Source organism: Vombatus ursinus, unplaced genomic scaffold (genome assembly GCF_900497805.2).
Source record: "Vombatus ursinus unplaced genomic scaffold, bare-nosed wombat genome assembly UNPS02014225.1, whole genome shotgun sequence".
Classification (NCBI taxonomy): Eukaryota; Metazoa; Chordata; class Mammalia; order Diprotodontia; family Vombatidae; genus Vombatus; species Vombatus ursinus.
In genome coordinates this window covers 546243-568527 of record NW_020954003.1, presented here as the reverse complement: position 1 = coordinate 568527, position 22285 = coordinate 546243, and the positions used below count along the sequence as shown (strand labels likewise).

At 41.8% G+C, this 22285-nt stretch overlaps 1 protein-coding gene across 4 annotated transcripts in view; it reads right to left on the bottom strand.

The window, feature by feature from the left end:
- CARD19 (caspase recruitment domain family member 19) overlaps nucleotides 1-21911 on the bottom strand; it is a 46569-nt gene extending 24658 nt beyond the window's left edge. For 2 of the 4 annotated variants that reach the window (XM_027860640.1, XM_027860643.1), the window contains exon 1: nucleotides 12349-12472. In XM_027860640.1, the coding sequence (XP_027716441.1) occupies nucleotides 12349-12388 (40 nt within the window). In that variant the 5' untranslated portion in view covers nucleotides 12389-12472. Of the gene's footprint in view, nucleotides 1-12348; nucleotides 12473-21880 lie in introns of those variants that run through there. The other 2 variants (XM_027860641.1, XM_027860642.1) reach the window with 2 other exon arrangements.
- Between the last annotated feature and the right edge of the window lie 374 nt (nucleotides 21912-22285).

Sequence of the window (22285 nt, the reverse complement as noted above, 5' to 3'; positions counted from 1 at the left end):
GGGCAGCTAGGTGGTGCAGTGGTTAGAATGCCAGGACTAGAGGAGCCAGGAAGACCTGGCTTCAAATCCAGCCTCAAATACTTACTAGATGTGTGACCCTGGGCAAGTCACTTAACCCTGTTTGCCTCAGTTTCCTCATCTGTAAAATGAGCTGGAGAAGGAAATGGCAAACCTCTCCAGTATCTTTGCTAAGAAAACCCAAGATGGTGTCATGAAGAGTCAGACATGAATAAAAATGGCTGAACAGCAACAAAATTGACATAGCACTCTAGAATTTGCAAAGTGCTTTACAAATATGATCTCATTTTACCCTCACAACAACCCTAGGAGGTAGGTGATGTTATTAATCATATTTTACAGATGAGGAAAACTGGGGCACATAGAGATGAAATGACTTGCCCAGGGTCACAGAGCTAGTGAGTGTCTGAGGCTAGTCTGAAGTTAGCAAGTGTGTCTGAAGCCAAATTTGAACTCGTCTTCCTGACTCCCAGTGTAGTAGTGCTTTAACCACTGAACCACCAAGCTTCATCATTAGTAAAATGATGGGGTTGGATTTGATGACCTCTATGGTCCCTTGTGACTGTAAGTCAGTAATTCTATGATTCATTTCTGGGTCTCAGTGTAACCATCTTAGAACAGGGAATAGGAATGACTAGAATAGATGATCTCTAAAGTGCCCTCCAGTTCTTATATTTCACTCGTTAATTATATTTTCAGAATAAAGGAAACTCGGGTTTTTGGTGCTATGATAAAGAGCCCATGTTAAGAGCCCATCAAAGGGGGTAAGGAGGGGTAATAGGTCCCTTAGGAGCAAGGTGAAAGAAGTGGGTGAGGGTGAAGAGCAGGGTAAAGACTCATTGCTAGGTTTTTCTTGGAGGACTAGAATTCAGACTTACCTCACTAATTACCTTCCTGTTCTTCCAGAATGGTAGCATTCTGGATAAATCTTATCTATTTTACTTTTTGCCCTGCTGTCGCTGCTGCCGAGGCTGCTGCTGTTCTACTCTTCAAACCAAACCTCCAAAGACCATGCCTAGGAGGAGTTAAGCCACTCAACTATGAAATCCCCCATCCTCCTTTTGGGCAGCTTGAATCATTAGGGAGGTCTCCTTATATTAAGCTAAAATCTTCATCTCTACAACTTCTACCCACTGCTCTCTATTCTGCCCTCTGGGGCCAAGGTCTGATTCCTCTTCCAGGAGATGTCTTAAAATTCTAGAAGAAAATTTCACGTGCTCTAAAGTCTTCTCTTCTTGTACCTAAACATTCCAAATTCTTTAATTGATCTCTAAACAACATTGTTTCATGAGGTTCAGCCACTCTCTCTAGGGAGGTTATAAATAATAATAAAGAGCCATGTTCATTTGCCTTTGTGTTCCATTATATGGATTTTAAATTAAATTTTATTTTTTCAATTAACAAGCATTTATTTTCCCTCCCTCCCATCTACCACTACTGAAGGAAAAAAAAAAAGAAACAAAATCCTTGTAACAAATATGCGGAGTCAAGCTAAACAAATCTCCAAATTGGCCATGCCCAAAGATATCTATCTCTTTCTGCATATTTACTCATTGCCTCTCTGAAGAAGTTCACCATATGGGTTTTTTTTTTTAAGGCAGTTGGGGTTAAGTGACTTGCCCAGGGTCACACAGCTAGTAAGTGTCAAGTGTTTGGTCTGAGACCGGATTTGAACTCAGGTACTCCTGACTTCAGGGCCAGTGGTCTATCCACCTGGCTGCCCCCACCATATGGTTTTAATACAACCATCTATACACCCTGAATTGAGAAGGACTGTGGTATGGTAGAAAGTACAATGAACTGAAAGTAGAAGACCATAGTTCCAGTTCCAAGTCTGCCACTGACTCTTTACGTGACTTTGGTCAAGTCTTTTCTCTTTAGGAGCTTCAGTGTTCTCTATTGTAAAATAAGGGCATTGGATTATGTGGTCTCTACAATCCTTTCCAATAATAAAGTTCCATAATTCTCTGATAGTGGCTGTTATCTTCTTTATAGACTATAGACCCACTTCCAAAATAACAGGCACTCTGAACTGTATCACTCGAAGGAAGGATGCGTTACACCAACTTCTCCACATTTTTTTGCCCAGATACAACTGGAAACAGATACATACATGTGGGAGGTGCTGGCTGGGGATAGAGGCATGGCTGTGGCCATAAAAAAGAGCAAAGCTAACAGACCCATGTGAACTTGGTCATGTGATCTCACCTGTGAAAAGAGCTCTGAATTTGAAGTTAAAAGATGGTTCAAATCCCAGCTCTTATTACTCCCCATATGACTGTGGGCAAGTTTATTAACTTCTTTATGATAAATTTTCTTCATCTGTGAAATAAGAGGAACAGGAGTAGGTGACCTTTAAAGTCCCTATCAGCTCTAACTCCTATGATCCTTTGAATCATCAAGCCTAGACCAAGTGGGTCTATAGTCCACAAAGTCTTATTGACTTCATTGAGTGCCCTGCCACTCAATACCACTGAATGAATGGCCAAGTTTCCGATGCCTTCTCGTTTTCTGCATACTTGATTAATCAATTAATCTCTTTTATGGGGAGAAACAATTGGCTAATAGAAACAGTTAAATGTGCAACCTCCTCACAGAGGTTATGGGAAGGCATGAGAATTTAGGTTAAGTCAACAGGCATATGACCCAGATTTTCTGCCAAGCTCTGAGACCAAGTTACCTGGTATACACACTAATGTGGCTTTGGAATGGAAAGAACTACACCCTACCCCATCTAAACAACTCCACAACTCTGGTTGGCCACCAGAACATACCTGGGAACTTTTATTTTCTCTTTTTTTTTTGTTTCTTTTTTTTTTTTAATTCTGAACTTAAAAAACAAATAAGGTGAACATTTTCATATACAAAGCAAAACAGGAAAAGAGGATAATACATGAAGCTGAAAATCTCTATTACTTACAACTTGTTTTTCTCTTTAAGTATATAATAAATTCAACATGTAACTTTCAAAGCTGTTGTGCTAGTCTGTGCTTCCTTCTGTTTTGTTCTGTACATTAAAAAAAATACTTCAATTATCCTCTTTTTGCTTTTGGTAACCCTATTGCCAGGTAAACTCTTCCTTCTACCTCTACTCCCCCTGCCCCATTGAAAAATAAAAATAAAAGCAAAACTTTTGTAACAAATATTTGTAGTGAGGGCAGCTAGGCGGTGCAGTGGATGGCGCACTGGCCCTGGATTCAGGAGGACCTGAGTTCAAATCCAGCCTCAGACACATAACACTTACTAGCTGTGTGACCCTGGGCAAGTCACTTAACCCCATTGCCTAGCCAAAAAAAGAGAAAAAAAGAAAAGAAAAAGAAAAAAAACAAATATGCATAGTCAGGCAAAATTCATCCTTATATTGCCATATCCATAAATTTACACCTTGGCTAGCCTTGGTTGGTCATTGCTTGGTTGATCAGAGCTCTGAAATACTTTCAAGTTATCTATATTTAAAATGTTGTTGATGCATAAATTGTTCTCATGGTTCTGCTCCTTTCATCCTTCATCAATTCACATAATCTTCCAACGTTTCTCTAAAGCCATTTATTTTGTCATTCCTTACAACATGGTAGTATTCCAATACATTCATACACCATAATTTGTTCTGCCATTCCCCATGTGATGGGTATCCCCTTAGTTTTCAGTTCTTTAATATAACATCAAGAGCTGTTAAAATATTTTTGTACACGTCAGTCCTTTTTTTATCTTTCTTTAGTTGTCTTAGTGTATAGACCCAGTAAAAACTATAGCTTTTTGATAAGGATTACTCCAAGAAGAAGAAAGGTGGCAGCCATAACCAGCTGCCCAAATGCAGAGGAAGCAGCAATAGGAGTAGTTTTAGATGTATAAGAAATACGAGAGGTGGACATATAACAGTGACTTCTTTGCATTTGGATACATTTATGCCACACCAAATGAGTGGAGAAAAACTATTGAACCAGTGTACTACAGGACAGAGCCTGACAAATGTGCTTTGCATACAGATGCCAACCCCAAGATCTAATGTGTCCAATGAATGTTTTAACTTTCAAGAAATGAAAAACAAAAGGCAAATTAACAACAAACAACAGGCAAGGTATCCTCAAAGCGTATAAGTTCTGGGGTCTAGAAAGAAACACAAATTAGGGTCACTAAGAGTGGATATATGGGTTAGGGGTAATCTAGGGCAAGGAGGAATCCTAGTGGCCTCTCCAGTCAAGAGCCTGCAGGGCGCGCAACTGGAACAAGTATGTGTGTGTGTGTGTGTGTGTGTGTGTGTGTGTGTAACAGGTGTGGTATTGCTGAGCCCTCAGTAGATGCCCATCTGCCTGCCCTTTACTTTCCTATCTGGGGCTCTTGTTTTTTTCCCAAGGTATCATAATGGTAAAAACATGAACATGAAGGAATAGAAAACATGACAGGCATGAGAATGCAATTCCAAGTAAGAATACACTAAAAAAAAAATAGCAAGTCATAAGATCATAGATGTAGAGTTGGAAGGGACCTCAGAGACTATCTAGTCCAGCCCCCCATTTTATAGATGAGGAAACTGAGGCTGAGGGAGGTTAAGTGACTTGTCCAAGGCCACACAGGGAGTAAGCATTAAAGGTGGGCTATAAACCCAGGTCCTCTGATTGCAAAGCCAGTCTTTGTACCCTGCTGCCTGCCACAATGAAATTGCTAGGTGTCATTCAGGATTTGTCAGAACCAAGCCTATTATCTGATTTTAGCCTCCAAAGACACTGGTACCAGTTCCCCAAAGGCAGTGATTCTCTATCTTCTGACTGTTTAAGAATATCCTATGAAGAGTTCTGATTCGGTCCAGCTATATTAGCTCTCATCCCACTGGAAGCTGACCCATGCTGCCTGATGGGGTTGCTCACTGTTTTGGAGGATACTTCTTCAATGATTAGTTCTACTGGAGGAAGTGCTCCCCCCACCTCCCCCTCCCCACCCCCATTACCCTGAAAATCCAGCTTTGTTGTCTGTTTTTATTCCTTGGGGGATCTCCTGTGTTCCAGATTCATGGGTTGTTTTTTTTTTTTTTTTTGCTTCTGTCCTATTTCTCTGCTCTGAATCTTGTTAGAAGCTTCAAGGAGAAGCTAAGAGAACTGATTCTTTCCAGGTTTAGCCCCAAATTCTATAGGGATTTGTCCTATGTGAGCATGCAAAGAAGGCAGTCCTTAAAAGAGGCTATTTCTCCATGTTAATCCACTCCTTCCAAAAATCTACCGTGGAGGAGAGGTTGGTGGCAACTTACACAAATGTTACCTCAATACTTGTGCTCCCCGGTTACTTTTTATTTGCTTTTCTATATTTTGTATTTGCTTATATGTGTACAAGTTGTTTTCCCCAATAGAATATAAACTCCTTGAGGGCTGGCACTGTTTCAGCACAGTGCCTGGCGCACAGCTTAATAAGTACTTTTTGATTGACTGCAGTCTTGTTTTCCACAGTTCTTTGGTCTCTCTCTTTTCCAATTCAATATCCACACAGCTGCCAAATTGATATTCCTAAAACACAGGTCTCACCATGTCATCCCTCTGCTTAAGAAGCTGCTATGGCTCCCCATTGCCCCTAGGGCAAAAATATAAATTCCTCTGTTGGGGATTTAAAGCTCTTTATAATCCATCCCCAGCCTATATTTCCAGGCAAATTACATATTATTTCCCTTCACAAACTCTACATTCCAATCAACTGGCCTATGTGCTTTTTCTCCTACATAACAATGGTGTCAAACTCAAATGAAAACAGATCCCTGCAGGCTGCATATTGATTTAGAAAAACCCAAATTAACATTATCTAGGTCGTATTGTATTTTTATTTATTTTGTTAAACATTTCCCAGTTACATTTTCATCTGGTTCCTCTGCTACAATATTCTATAGGCTGTTTGCATGCCTTTACACAGGCTCTCATCCTTGGAAAGCTCTCTCATCCCCACCTCTTAGAACCCCTCCCAGGCTCAGCTCAAGCACCACCTCCTTCAAGAGACCTTTCCTGATTCCCCCAGTTGTTTGTTGTTTCCTCTTCCTACCCCCATTAAAAATTACTTTGTATTTATTTTGTATCTATTCCATATTTACTTATCTGTAAACATGTATATCCCTTTAATAGAATGTAAGCTCTTTGAGGGCAGGAATGCCTCACTTTTTTATTTGTATCCCCATTTCCCTGTACCCCAGATTCCAATACCTACGACTATAGACTTCTGCTGCACTCCTTACTCCTAAATATGCTGCTGAATATTATTTTAGTAACCTATATTATTTAAGATGCCACAGGAAATGTTGCCCAGTGGAAATCTGGGTTCTAATCCCAGTTCTACCACTGTATGGTCTCAAGCAAGTCACTTTACATCTCTGATGTCTAGTATCTTCATCTGTGAAATGGAAATGCACTACTGAACTCACAGGGTTGTTGTAAGGATGAAATGAGACAAAACATACAAAGAGCTCTGTAAACCCTAATGCACTATTTAAAGGCCGGCTCTTAATAATGATGATATTAATCTTAACAATTAACATTAATAATATCCATGTTGATCATTAATACAAACAACAACCATATTAATAATTAATATATAACAATAATGTTAGTAGTGTCAAAAATGGTCATATTAATATTTATGAGGTACCTATCAATTGGGGAATGACTGAACAAGTTCTGGTGTATGAATGTGATGGAATACTATTGTACAATACGATGATGAAAGGATGGTGTCAGAGAAAACTGGAAAGACTTGGATAAACTTTAGTGACCAGAACCAGAAGAAGAGTATATGCTGCATACTTGTAAAGACTAGCAATTTTGAAAGACTTGAGAATTCTGATCAATACAATGACCATTGGAAATTCCAGAGGGCTGATGATGAAGCTTGCTACTCACTTCCTGAAACAGAAATGATGGTGCAGAATGAGACATATGTGTATAGGTGTGTATACATACATACATATATACACATATACATATATGTACACATGTGTGCATATGTATGTACACACACATATATTTATTTATTTAAGCCATGGCCAATGTGAGAATTTGTTTTTCACTTGACTATGCATGTTTATTACAAGGGTTTTATTGTGTGTGTGTGTATGGGGGGGGTAGGAGGAAAGAAAATGGATCTTTGTTGATTGTAAAAAAAATTAAAATTTAAAAAAGGGACAGAAATAAATTATGTTAGTTATTTTTTTCTGGACCTGTGATTTTTATCATGTGTGGAACTGTTGAGGAAACACCCTCTAACAATGTAAAGCTCTGTTTTGCAACTTCTGGTCTCAATGAGCTTCCTGGCCCCCAAGAGTTCAAGTGATTTGCCCAGGATCACGTGACCACTAAACATCAGAAGTGGTACTTGAACCTAGGTTTTCCTGAGTTGGAAGCTGGCATTCTATTCACTAAGATATGCTAACTCTAAAATTACAATTAATAGTGAAATGACTGGATTGATCTATATGATCTCTAAGATTCCTTCTAGTTCAGACACAATGAAAAATTTAAGGAGAGAACATTTTCGTTTGGGGGAATCAGAGAAGACCTCACGAATATGATGGCCCTTGGGCAAAGGCTTCAAGGAAAATCTGGATTTCAGCCAATGAGAAAGGGACATGTTTCAAGCATGTGAGTGCCTGCCTGTCCAAATGCACAGAAGAGACAGAGAGGGCAAAGTTGTACTTCCCTCCTCTGGTACCTGTAAAATTGATCATTGGAATTCAAGGGCAAGACTCCACTTTTAATCCTACTAAATGTTACCTTACTTAGATCGCACCTAACATTCTAGCCTGTGGAGATTTTGTGGGCCCCTAACTCTTTTCATCCAACATGTTGATCTCTCCAAGTTTTATGTCACTGGCAAATTTGCTAAGCAAATTACTTATACTTTTATCTAGGTTATAGATTTTTTTAAAATGTTGAATGGCACAAGACCAACCCCAAATCCTTGGAGCATTCCATTGGAGGCCTCTCTCCAAGTTGACACCCCCTATTAGTTGGTGTTTACATAGTACCTTAAGGTTTGCAAAATCTTCTATGTACATTATCTCATCTGCGCCTAACAGCAATCCTGTCAGATTGGTACTACCTGCATTATTATCCCCATTTTACAGATAAGGAACTGATTTTCAAAGAAGTTGCTTGTCCATAGTCACACGATTATTAAGTATCAGAGGTGTGATTTGAACACGTGTCTTCTTGACTCTAGGCTCATTATGGATCCTCCCTCAGCATTGAGGATGACCTGGGATATTCATCCTCCCCAGAGGCTTCTCACTCTGAATATTCTTCTATGAAGCTGGTCCCATCCCAGTTTCTTTATTTTGGGAAGGGGCTCAGATCTGCCAACCTTTCTTCTCCACCTGGTTGTGCTTCGGCCTTTTTGGACTTCAATACTGTGCCTTAATATCCCCCCCAGCTCCATTTTGTGTTATCTTTCCTCATTAGAATGTAAACTCCTTGAGGGCAGGCACTGTTTTTTTTCTTCTCTTTGCATCCCCAGTGCCTACCACAGCACCTAAGTACTTGCTTGCCATTACTCTATCCACTACACCAATGCATCTGGCCATTCAACCAATTTGGAATCCACCTCTTTGTACCATTATCTAAACCACATCTTTCCAGATTTAGCAGAACTAGGTACAGTTGATAGACTGCTGGAAGTTAGGAAGACCTGAGTTCAAATCCAGTTCCATTTACTTATTCACTGTGAGAACTTGGATAACTTACTTCATTTATCTGCCTCAGCTTCCTCATCCATAAAATGGGGATAATCATAGCACCTACCTCCCAGGATTGTTGTGATGATTAAATAACATTTGTAAAGTGCTTTGGAAACCTTAAAAGCTCCATAAAAATGATAGTTGTTGTTTTTTTTTATTACATTGTATCATACTCTGCAGATACATGTTGCAGTTCTGTCCGGCTTTTCATCTTTTTCTTCCTGTGACAGCACAAGGCTCTACATATGGTTAGTGCTTAACAATAGCTGTTGAACTGAACATCAGAGCTGAAAGAGTCCTGATAGGCCCTCCGGGCTCAATGTGCCACCCCAATAGAACAATATGGAAAGGTAGAATCCTAGACTACCAAGTGCTGGAAGGAACCTTGGAGTCCAAGCCCTCATTTTACAGATGAGCAAACTGTTGGCAAAGGACCATTGAGGGGTCCTGGCCATCGTCCTAGAGTGAGTTAGTGACTAGGACTGAGGCCTCACACTCTAGCCAGTACATTACTGCACTGCAATAGGCAGGGTATGATTTTGATTTGAAAAAAAAAAATGGGAGGGGAGAGAACAAGCTGAGGAACATATATACCCATATGCTTTTGGGAAGGATGAGAGAAGGGGAAGAAACCTGATATACCTAACATAATGTGCATCTTTTAAAGTATTTTTTCCTTGAATGTCATTAATATAGAAGATGCCAACTGAGGGCCTAGCTAGCCTTCTTCCCTTTGGGTGTCAGTCAAGAACAGCTTACTCAGGGATCTCTGAAGGCAGCCGATCAAGTTCTGGCTACAGGAATCCCAAAACTGATGCCTCAGCAGGAAAGGCAATCCAGTTGTTAACTCTGTCTGTACTCCTACAATACTTACGAACAATTTAAGAAAGGATCCCATATACCATTAGTTGTTGGGCTCAACTAAAAAAAAAAACAACAGAAAGCAACTAATGGAACATAAATTGTTTAGCTTTCCTAACCTAGTATAATGAGAATGAGTGCTTTCTTTGGAGTTGGGAAAGCTGGGTTTAAATCCCACCTGTATTGTGTGACCGTGAGCAAATCAATTAACACCCCAGAGCCTCAGTTTCATCTGTAAACTATAGGTAATAATTCTCGCCTCACCTACCCTGACAAGGTTGGGTTGAGTTGTTATTATTAATAATATTACTAGTACATGAAAGCATTTCCTTTGCTGGGCTCAAGTTCATGAACAGGCTTATGAACTTAAATAACTCTTAGATACAACCACTGGTCAACGGAAGCATTGCAGTGAAAGTCTCTCTCCAAGACAGCTAACAGCAATGATGATAATGGCTGAGTTGGACTTAGCATGCATCAACTCAGTCCTATCTAAATTCAACAATACTCCTGGGTATTTGATGCACGCTGTCTTAAACATGCTTTGACAACTGGAATATCAGAGCCTGGAAGTCACCTGGTTTTCTCTGTCTTTGTAATCTGATTCCCCCTGTCAATAACGGGGTGTGTGTGTGTGTGTGTGTGTGTGTGTGTGTGTGTAGGAGGTGGAGTTTCAGCACTACAAGCTGCATGTGACTACTGCAAGCTGTAATCATCGTGCCTGAGCCTGAGCAAGCACTTCTTGTCCAATTTTTTTTTTCTCTGTACTTCATCCCCACCATCCCAGAATAGAAAGACAGAAATCATGGTGGTTAGCCTGAGTAACAATGAATAGAGATCTGCCCTCTGGAGAAGGATGGAGGCCTTGCAGAGTTTCAGGAGATGGTCCCTAAAGGGGAAGTCCCAGTCCCAACCACAAGAAGTACGCAGATTTCTCCAGTCAACATTCTCCTTATCAGTTGAATGTCATCACTCAAAGCAAAAGATTTGATGTCTGTCTCAGGACTGTTGTGTTATTTATACTAAAGTCCTATTTTTATTCCAGAGGCTGTACCTAAAAAATAGCCAAGGTTGAGGCTGGGGAAAGAATAATGGTTTTAAAAACCAAAAAACCCAGGTTTGAATCCCAACTCTCGCATTTAATGGCCTTATGATTTTCAACAATTCATTTAACTTTTTCTGAGGCTGTCTGCTCCTCATTAAGATGAGAATAGTAATATTACACTGTCCCACTTCCAGACTACTGAGTTAGGTAGAAGGGCCAAGGGGAAGGGAAAGAACCACCCCCCAAGATTAGGAGTGATTGGGAGAAGGCTGATGCCACCTGTGATTCCATGTAGAAAGCATGGTATAGTAGACATAATACTGCATTTGGAGTTAGAGGACCTGTGTTTAAATCTCAATTCTATCTAACTTTGGACAAAGACACAGTCTCTAGGTTTCAGTTTCCTTATCTATAAAATGTCAGGGTTGGATCAGGTTATCTCTTCACCTGGAGTTCATGGGTAGATTTCAGAGGGTCCATGAACTTATATAGGAAAATAAATCCTTATTTTTAATATTATAATTGATCTCCTTTGTAATCCTAGATATTTAATTTATGCTCTTAAAAACATTATTCGCAGGAGTCCACAGACTTCACCAGACTCCTAAAGGAGTCCATGGTACGTGTACACACACACACACACACACACACACACACACACACACACACACACAAGGAAACCCTGCTGTAGATCAAGGGAGATTATGTATGTAAAATACCTTGTAAACCTTTGAGCTCTATTTACAAGAAGCACAACAGATATATAAATTTGCACCCTCCCCCCATACCAGCTTACACTTATTATAATAACTCTCCCAAAACTTTTGAGTCAACAAGTTTCTTCCCAGAAGAATGGAAAAGTCAGCTTTTTGTTGCTTGGGGCCAGAGTTATTGAGTTTCTAAGCATATACTTTGGGGCCAGAGAAAGTAAGGTTGATTATCCCCTCTAGGTGAGGGAGGGAGGGAGAGAGAGAGAGAGAGAGAGAGAGAGAGAGAGAGAGAGAGAGAGAGAGAGAGAGAAAGTCCTACTGTTTACTCTACTGGACGCATATCCTCAGGAACAAAAGTTGGAGGTCACTTGTTTGACAACTGAGAGCCATCGATATTCACAAATGTTTACTTTAAGTAACACTAGAGGGGAAAACCCTGACGAAGGCAGTGAGTCAGACCCAATTCTCCTTTTCCGGATACAGTTGTCTGTTCCTGTTGGCAGAGGAATTCTCAAGAAAACCCGAGGCCAGTACCAAGGATGCGCTCGGGCTCTGTGCCCAGCCCAAGCTCTATTGACCAAAACGAAAACTCCAAGCCGGCCCCGGCCACTGAAAACATCTCTCAGGTCACTGGGGGCTACTGGTGTGCGACGCCCACCTCTAGACAGAACACACCGATCCTGTCCCGGGGACTGTGCGGGGTAGGAGGGGAGGTGGTTGTACTCTCAGTCTCATTCCATTGACTGCCCCCTCCCCTCCCAGAAGTGGCGCTCACCGCCCTCTCCTCCCCACCGCCACAGCCACCCAGCCTTCTCCGGGGGCCCAGATCGGACACAGACAAACAAACCTCGCACGCACAGCGAAGCGTGCGCGCCTCTGCGGGATACTAGGGCTACGGCCCCTTCCCTTTCCTTTCTCCCTGGCCCGATCCCCAGTCCCTGGGGGCTCTGCCAGAGCCGGCCTAGGACCCCCTGGCCCGGGCCGAGCCCCTGCCTGTGCTCCCCTGTGCTCACCGGGAGCGCTGAGTCCGACAAGGCTGCACTGACCTGACATGGTGACGGTGACCGCAGCAGCAGCGGCTCAGGAGCCGGACAGGGCCGGCCCTGCAGACTTTCCTGTCTGTGTCCCGGCCCGGGCTTCCCAGTATGGGCAGGGCGGGGCCGGGCTGGGGCAGCGGGATCCCCACCCCCGGCTCCGCCCCCGCCTCCCCAGCTCCCGCCCCAGATGGCCTCGGATTACCGCGGTCGACTCGGCCTTCCAGGGATCTTGCCCTCCACTCTTCTCCCCCTCCCCGGGACCCTGCCCTACCCTCTGTTACCCCCTTCGAGATACTGCCCTCGGATCTTCAGCCCGGACCTCTTCTACATCCAATCCCTAACCCCCCAATTTAGGTACTCAGCTCCATCCCTTGCCAGGCAAGCATCAGCCGGTCTGCTGGAACCCTCCTCCTTCTCCGGCCAGGCCGGGTCCCCTCTCCCAGTCTACAGTCTTTCCCGTTTTACTGCACTTCCAGCTCCCCCTCCACCCCATTCTCTCTCTGTGCCCATCAAAACCACAGCTCCCAAACCGACATTACCAGCTTGCCAAAGCAGAAAGATTCAAACACACTCCACAGCACCATCTCTCATCCTTAGGAGGGAAATCAGACCATGGCCTATTCATTGGCACCTTAGTCTTAGATTTCAGCGCATAAAGAAGTCTAAGTAAGAACTTTCCAGTCCAACCAATTAATAGGCGACCCTGCAAGGTGGTGGGATTCCCCTTCTTATTTAGAGAATGTCAGAATGTCAGAGATGGAAGGGACCTCATAAGCCATCAAGTCAACTCTCTCAATGTTACAAAGACGAAAATCGAGGCCTGCAGAGCACAAGTGTGCTAAAAGTCGCAGAGATGGAAGTATTGAAGAGGGTATTTGAACCCAGGTCCAGTGATCTTTCTACTACCCGATAGTCTCTTCTTATCAGGAATTCTGCGTCTTGGAGTCCTGTGACAGGCAGAGGGCTGGAACTCTGGCAACCCTTCCAGTTTAGCGAAGCAGGGATCATTTAATTCCTCCTTCCTGATCCCAGCTCTAGTATCCCATCTGGGTAGAGTGGAGACTCAGAGGTCTTGCCTGCAGATGAAGAGACAAGCTCTCCTGAGTAAGGGTGCCCAGGGTGAACATGGCTACTTGGGAAGCTAGCTCAAAACGGGGAAGCTAAATAGGGCAAAATAAGTGAAAGATTATACACGAGTCTGTTTTTCCAAACCAGCCTATATGCAGCCACACCCAAGAGATGCCCAACCCTGGCCTTGGCCAGGAGCCATGAATGCTCTGAACACACCCACTTCATGTAACATGTTCATAAATAAAAAGTGTTTCAGGAAACACCAAATAACGAAAGATTAACCTTATAAGATAAAAGGAAGCAATAACTCCCTTCTGTAAGCAGCTATCTGGGGAACACAAGATTATGTTAACCCTTTTCCAACATTCCCCACAAAATCAACCTCTTCAAGACCACAAAGAACCATAGGCATTTATTTTTACTTATTTTTTTTAGTGAGGCAATTGAGGTTAAATGACTTGCCCAGGGTCATACAGGTAGTATCATGTGTCTGAGGCTGGATTTGAACTCAGGTCCTCCTGACTCTAGGGCTGGTGCTCTATCCACTGCACCACCTAGCTGCCTCCTATGGCTATAGAGAAGGAAGGGACTTTAGACCATATTGAGAAGGAAGGTACTTTAAAGATCATCTAGCCCTGTCCTGTCTTTGTATAGAGGAGGAAACTGAGGTGGCTCAGGGATGTGTCCAAAGTCATACAGATTTTCAGGGCAGAGCCAAGATTAGAACCTGAGTTTCCAGACTTCCAGTTCTGAGCTGGGTCCACTACATTACCCTGTTGTTGAAAGATTCCTATGCCTCCTGAGAATATAACCTTACAGGCACATTAGAGCTAGAAAAACCTTAAAGATCATCTGGTCTTCATAGATGAAGAAACTGAGGCCCAGAATGGTAAAGGTATTTGCTCATGATCAGGGACATAACCATTTATTAGAACCCAACAACAAATTGGGATGTATGATTGCGATGGAATACTACTGTGCTATAAGAAAAGATGAGCTCATTGATCTTAGAAAGGTATGGAAAGACTTCCATGAAATGATGAAGGATGAAGTGAGCAGAACCAAGAGAACATTGTATACAGTAACAGCAATATTGTTTTAAGAATGACTTTGAGCAACTAATTTTAACTATTATAAATACACAAATTAAAAATAAAGGACATATGAAATGAGACACTATCTGCATCCAGAAAAAGAACTGATAAATAGATGTATAAAATAATTTTACAAGTATATACCTATTTGTGTCTAATGGTAGCCATCTGTAGGGTGGGGGAGGGAAGGAAGAAAAAAAGGGAAAAAAGAAATTTACATGATAACTTGTATATTTGGAGGGAATAGCAAGTTGTATACGATAGATTTATAGTTTCATATGCAAACATCTTTTTTATTGTACTGTGTTATGGAAATGCTTGTTTTGTTCCCTGAATTTAAAATTAAATAAATAAATAAATAAATAAGAACTCAAGACTTCTGACTTTCTACCCAGAACTCTTTGCCCCCATGTCATATGGCCTTGTTCCAAAGACAATGACATGGAATTGGAAAAAAAAAATAGGATCATAGGATTTAAAGTTGGAAGGGACCTTAGAGATCTTCTAGTCCACCCTCTTCATTTTACAGATGAAGAAATTGAGGCCCACTGGGAGGAAGTGATTTGTTCAAGGTCATAAAAGTGGAAGTAGCAAAGCTGGAACATAGGCCTAGGTCCTCTGGCTCCAAATTCAGTGTTCTTTCTACTATATTGCTAGAAACAGAGCATGGCCCAATAGGCACACCAAGGAGCTTATAAATAAAGATGAGGGCATCATTGGCAGTCATTATTGGAGTATTAAATGGTGCATTCATAAAAGAGTCCAGAGAATGAACTTTCTCACCTTGCTTTGCCACATAAGTTCAGGTCTGGGTAGATGGAGGCGCTGGCATTCTCACCAAATTATGCCGTGTTAGGTCAGATAGTGACATTGCGTTTCCACCCAGGGGCTGGTGTGTGGGTCAGAGGTCAGGGGTGGGGTCTGGAGTCCTAGCAGAAAAACATTGGCTCTTGGAGGTGTAAGGGAAGCCTTAGTGACCATCTAGTCCAGCCCTCTTATTGTACAAAGGAAGAAAATGAGGCCAAGAGAAGAGAAGGGATTTGCCAAGGTCATGCAGCAGAGCAAGGACTGGGACAGTAGGAAGAACAGAGGCTCAGGAATCAGATGTGGATTCAAGGCCTCCCTTCTCTGTGACCTTTTGCAAGTTTCTCAGCCTGTCTCCTCACCTGCAAAACGTGGGGGTTGGATTAGATGGCTCCTTCCAGCTCGAGATCCAGGATCCTGGTATCCTAATCCTAGGCCAAGTTGGAAACACATGCCAAGGCGATATATACTTTAACATCCAGTGGCATAGAGCGGAATAACAAAGAGAGATGGCTCAGCCTTAGAAGGACCAGGTACCAAGCCTGTGTGTCCCTGGGCGTGTTCGCTGAGGCCAGCCAGAGGGCAGGTACTCACTCTAATAGCTCACAATGGACTCATTCCACCTCCTAAGGAGCATCCTCTCATTTCCTGCTATAATAGCAAATAAGGCCAGGTCATTCACCAGCAAATCTCCTGCTGACTTTAGGATGAAGAGAGAGTGTTTCTAAGAAATCCAAAGATAGCCCAGACACAAAAAAAATTCACCAATTGTTTGTGATCGTACCTGGGATAATGGGAAGCTGACCCCACTGAACTCTCATCAAAAGTGGAGATCTTGAAAATTGAGCTATGACTTGAATTGTAAATCTAGGCTGAGCCTTTTAATGTTTCCTGAGTAATCAAAGGAGCAGAAATATAGAGCTGGGAAGGGGCAAGGTGGGGGAGGTGCTGGGGCAGGGAGCGGCCAGAAGCCTTCAAGGAGTCTAGTTTTCAGGTAACCATGAACTTGGATGGGGAAAAAATGACATCCTTACTTTCATTAACTTCTGATTTCCTTTATAATCTTATGTTTCAAAAATTTTTGTTGTTCAGTCATATCTGATTCGATGTAATCCCATTTGGGGTTTTCTTGGCAAAGATACTAGACTGGTTTGCCATTTCCTTCTCTAGCTCATTTTACTGATGAAGAAATTGAGGCAAGCAGGGTTAAGTGACTTGCCCAGGGTCACACAGCTAGTAAGTATCTGAGGCCAGATTTGAATTCAGGAAGATGAGTTACCCTGAATCCCAGCTTAGCACTCTACTGTACCATCTAGCTGCTCTCCCCTTTTTAAAAAGTTTTATGCATTTAAAAACATCATTCTGAGGAGTTCGTAGGCTCCATCAGGCTGCCAAAGGAGTCCATGTTACAAAAAAGTTTAAGAACCCCTGATATAGTCCAACCACCTCATTTTACAGGGCAGGAAACGGAGGCCCAGAAAGGTTAAATTTCTTTTCCAAAGTCATACAGTATAAACAAGATTTGAAACCTACTCCACTGGTGCCAAATCTAGCACTTTAAAAAATGTCATCCAGGCCCATATTCAGGAGTGTGCTGGTAAATATTTAACAACCAGCTCTCTAAAAATGCACAAACTGTTTTTACATTTAATCTGCATTAATAACATTTTCACATTGACTTACTTAAGCCTAGTCAGCCAACAAAACAATAAATCAAGCATTGTTTTGTAGCACTTGCCAATTTCTGGGGTGTAAATGCTTGCATAGAAAACTTAATAATCCAAGAACCTGTTGAGCTGATTGCAGCACACCCCTGTTTATGTTCCTCCCACCTGTCACCTTCCTCCCACGTCTAGGAAAATGGAAATCACTTCAGCATATACAAGGGGAAAGAGAATCAACACGGAATCAAGAAAGCTGGGGACTATGCCAAATTGTCATTAATTTGCTTGGTGACTTTCAGCATGTCTCTCCCCTTCTGGGCCTCAGAAAATGAAAAGTGAAAGAGGTTGGACAAGGTGATCTCTGAGATCCTTTTCAACTCTGACATTCTATGAGTTGCTAGCTGTTAAAAGAAATTCCTTATGTTTTCTAAAAACAAAATTTGCTTTTACTTCCAATAATTGACGACAACTTCTGTGCCTTCATTTTGAGTTCCAAAACACATGATAGGCACATTTAATTTGTGCTTACATGACCCATTGGTGTTAACAGAAGGATTAAAAGCTTGTTCTCATTGATTTCTTATACAGGTCAGAGATGAGAGGCAGGCGAGACAGCTGGATTGTTAATACTAAGGAAGGAGAGGGTCTAGAGTTCATATTTTCTAAACTGAAGGAAGCAATTAAAGTAACTATTAAAAAACAACCCTCCTCTTTCTTCAGTAGAAGCCATGAAGCTATCCACATCAGGATAAGTTCCCTGTGGCACTAGATGGCCCTACCACAAAGATACTTAACAAGGTGGCACTCAGGTGGCCCTATATTTAGAAGGAGACTGACCTTTTGAGGTCATCTGGACCAGTGGTGACAAACTCAAGTAAAAACGAGGGCTACTAAACTGTATGTGAAGATCTCTGTGGCCACGTGTTGACTTAGAAAACTACATATTAACATTATCTATGTTTTATTGTATTTCTTTTATTTTATTAACTACATCCCAATTCCATTTTAATCTGATTCGGGACTGTATTTAGGACTACAGGTGACCCACAGACTTCATGTTTGACACTTCTTTTCTAGTCGGATGCCTTTGTTTTACATTTTGGAAACTGAGGCCCAGGGAGATCAAGGTCATACACATTGTAAGTAGAAGAGCCAAAATTTTAACCCAGGTTTGCTGATTCCATGTACCTTAATCTTTTCATTATACCATGCTAGCCTTAGATTAAGGCTGGAAGAGAAACATTAATAATCTCTTTATGTTCCTATAACCTTTTCATATTTATTTTTTCATTGGATCCTCATAATTACTCTAGGAATGAGCCAAATCAGGGGTTGTTATCCCCATTTAACAAAGGCAGAAAGTAAGGTATGGAGAGAAAGTGACTTGCTGAGAAGCACAAAAGGATAGGTCATACTTGTATGTGGTTAGCAATTGAGGGAGAACTGGAACTTAGGTCTCTTGACATGTCTTATCTCCAAATTCAGTGCTCTTTTCACAATCTTTGGTTGTCACCTTGTCTTTTGTCATTTTGATTAGTGTCCTTGAAAAGCCTTGGGGCAGTTAGGTGGTACAGTGGATAGAGTGCCAAGCCTGGAGTCAGGAAGACTTATCTTCCTGAATTCAAATGTGGCCTCAGACACTTATTAGCGGTGTGAACCTGGGCAAGTCACTTAACTCTGTTTCCTCATCAGTAAAATGAGCTGGAGAAGGAAATGGCAGACCACTCCAGTGTTTCTGCCAAGAAAACTCCAAATGGGGTCACAAAGAGTTGGATATGATTGAACAACAACAACTTGAAGTATAGATGCAAGGTGAGTCCAGGCTAATGTTCAGTGGACTACAAGAGCCCCACTCATACCCTCTTGATGCATCCAATGGAAGGTCAACCATTGACCTGCCTTCCATATTTGTATAAGAGACTGGGAGAATTTTTTTTTTTTTTTGGCAATTGGGGTTAAGTGACTTGCCCAGGGTCACATAGCTGGTAAGTGTCAAGTGTTTGGTCTGAGGTCGGATTTGAACTCAGGTCCTCCTGACTTCAGGGCCAGTGCTTTATCCACTTTGCCACCTAGCTGCCCTGGGAGAATCTTCATTAATCACTATGTATGCAAAGCAAGAGTGCCTCAGGGTCTCCAGACTGATAAACCCTCACCCTAAATTCTAGTACTACCTTAATTACTAATTACACATGTGATCTTGGGTAAGTCACTTTCTTTCACTCAGTCTTCCTTTTCTGAAAAATGGGGGTGGGGAAGTAGAGACAGAAATTTTCACCGTTTTCATTCCATTCCAGGAGAGGTCAGTTCGAATACTGATCAAAGCCCAGAGAACGCAGCCCCAGAGTCAGATTAGGATTTGGATCAAGGGGATTATTGTGGAGTTTGCCCCTGAATGATATAAGGAAGGCCTTTCTAGAGCCAGTTACTGATAGGCCAACCATTTATAACTTTTCACTTTGGGGCACAGAATTAAATCTAATAGTACTTCAAGAAGAAAAGGGGTTGAATGGGAGAGAAGGAAAGATTCAGGTTTACAGGAATTAAGGCTTCTTCTTCTAAGGGAATGAATATGTATTAGAGTTGACTTTTCTGGACCTTTTGAGCTGTTCGGGTGTATTTTGGCAAAGAGGTTAGATTTCATTTAAGTTTAAGGTAGGAAGGACTCCAGAGGACAAAATTTTCAGCTACACAGATTCTGATGTTTTTTATGTTGAGGCAGTGTGGTATAGGGGGTAGAGTACAAGACCTGGCCAGGAAGACCTTCCTGCAAAATTCGCTTCTGACATTTACTAGCTATATCACCAGGGGCAAGTCATTTAACTTTCTCTGGGCCTCAGTTTTCCTGTCTGCAAAATGAGGGTGATAATACCTGCAGTACCTATCTCACAGAATTATTTATAAGGCTAACAGGCCTAATAAAATACTTTGTAGACTTCAAAGTACTGATCTTTGATGCCCCAATTGCTAGTAATCTCCTTTTGGATTTAACTCCTTTGTATATATTTGTATTTTTCATTTTGTAGTTATGCTGTATATGTTTCTATATGTACTTGCTGTCTCTCCCATTAGAATGTGGGCTCCTTGCAAATGGTGATTATTTAATTTTCTGTGTTTGTATCTTCAATAGCTAGCTGAGTACTTGGCACATAGTAGGTACTTAATAAATGCTGGCTGATTGCTTGATAATAAAAACACCAGTCATTACACTAAATCCTTAAGAAATAAATCACTCTGCCTGTGTTTACAGCTTTATTTTTGTGAATAAAAGAACTTGGTATATGTTTCCATATATGTACTTGCTGTTTTCCCCATTAGAATATGGGTTCCTAACAAATGGGAATTATTTAATTCTCTGTATTTGTTGCTCAATGCCTGGCAAATAGTGGGTGCTTAATAGATGCTTGCTGATTTCTTGATATAAAAACACTAGTCATTAAACTAAATCCCTGAGAAATAAATTAGTCAACATATGTTTATGGCCTTATTTTTGTGTATAAAAGAACTGATAACCTTTTCTAAAACAGGGTTTAGTGAGCCTTTTTTCCTATCAAGAGATACTGACTTATTGGCCAAGGGAAGTTTAAGTGATCTGCCTAAGATCACAACCAATAGTGCATATTAGAGACAAAATTTGACTCTGACTCTGACTCCAAATACAATGCTCTTTCCACTGCCTCTCACTTAATGTCTCTGGGCCTCAGTTTCCTTTTTTTTCTCTTTCCTTTCAGTGTTTCCTCAAACTTGGACTTCCAGAGAAAAGTGCCCCAAGACAAAAGAGGAGAGGATTTCTGCTACCTCTATCCATAGTAGCAGGAAATGACAACTAGCAGGATAATCACACGGCAAGCTGTTTTTGCTTGCCCAAGCAGCCTGAGAGGAAAGCTAATAAATGTGATCCAAGAGAAAGAATCTTGGCCCTAGTGGATCAGAGGATTTGGATTCAAATTCCACCTCTGATGCTTAGGAATTGTGTAACCTTAGGCAAGTCACTAAACCTTCTGGTCCTCATGGGCTAACTTGAGGGGGCTGGATTAGATGCCCCCTGAGGTCCCTCTGAGCTCTCTGTCTATGATCTGCAGACCAGAGGAGGCACACCCAATGCAATGATTTTACACATAGCAGAACTTGTACACCCAAATGCCAACAGTGTGGCCTCCCACACTATTGAAGTCGTATCTGCCAACCCCTCCATTCCTCAAACTGCTTCAGGAATTCCCTTTTGGGAATTGCCTTTAGAGTCCACAGCCCAGACACAGAATCACAGAGAGGAGGGTAGAGGGCCTCCTCTTTGGGTTCTTACTAAAAATGTTAGATCTCCTTAGTCAGGCTGGCAAGTTTAATCATCAACTCAGATGTGAACTTTTGGTCTTGGTCTATAAAATAGTGGGGCGTATGGATAAGGGTGGACTTCACCTTGCTCATTCAATCCTGAAGACTAGAATTATGGGATAACCTTAAAACCTGAGCAAGTTAAGATTGGGATCAAGAAAAAGAAGTCCTTCTTGCCACAGCTGGTTAACTTGAAGAACAAATCAGGGTTCTTTCATTGCCCCAGCACAATGGGAGGTTTGTTTAGTGAAATCCCTACAAATGTCAAGGAAATAGATCTGGGAAGAAAATAACACCACCAAAGGATGGGGAAGGGACAAAGTTCCCCCAAGCAATCACCAAAAATAATAGTAATAATTAGAGATGGAAAAATACCTTCAAGTGAACTTTGGAGGAAAAAAAAGCTTTTGACCTTTCTCTGTAAAATGTCACTCTCATTTCCATTGTCTCCCTGATTAGCAACCTCGGATGCGTGGGGAAAAAGGTCTTTGAACTTGTCAGAGGCTGTCTTGTCAGAAGGATTTTCCTGAAATGTCAGGTACTTACATTTTCTGCAGAACATCTTCCATGAGGCTGTGGAACTCAAAGGCACTGGAGCCAGGGCTGACAGCTGAGCTTTTCAGAGGCTCCCAGGAAGCCAGACTGCCTCCTACACTGAGCCAACCACCAGGGCTTTGCTGAGGCGAAAGTGAAAGCGGCATGCAAGGCTAGCTTCCACCAGCAGGGGGCGTAGGAAAGTGGGGAAATGCCACAGGTGATGATGAGTCCTAACTCCAGACATTCTCCTATACCGTCGCACAATGTCACTGACATTTACAGTAGATACAGGTGATGAAAAAAGGAAGATGATTTTTGCTCCCCTTCCCAAACATATTTGCTATGCCAATTGTTATGAAGGATATTTTTGGGAAAGGGGAGACCAGTGTAGACCTATCATTTCATTAATATAGA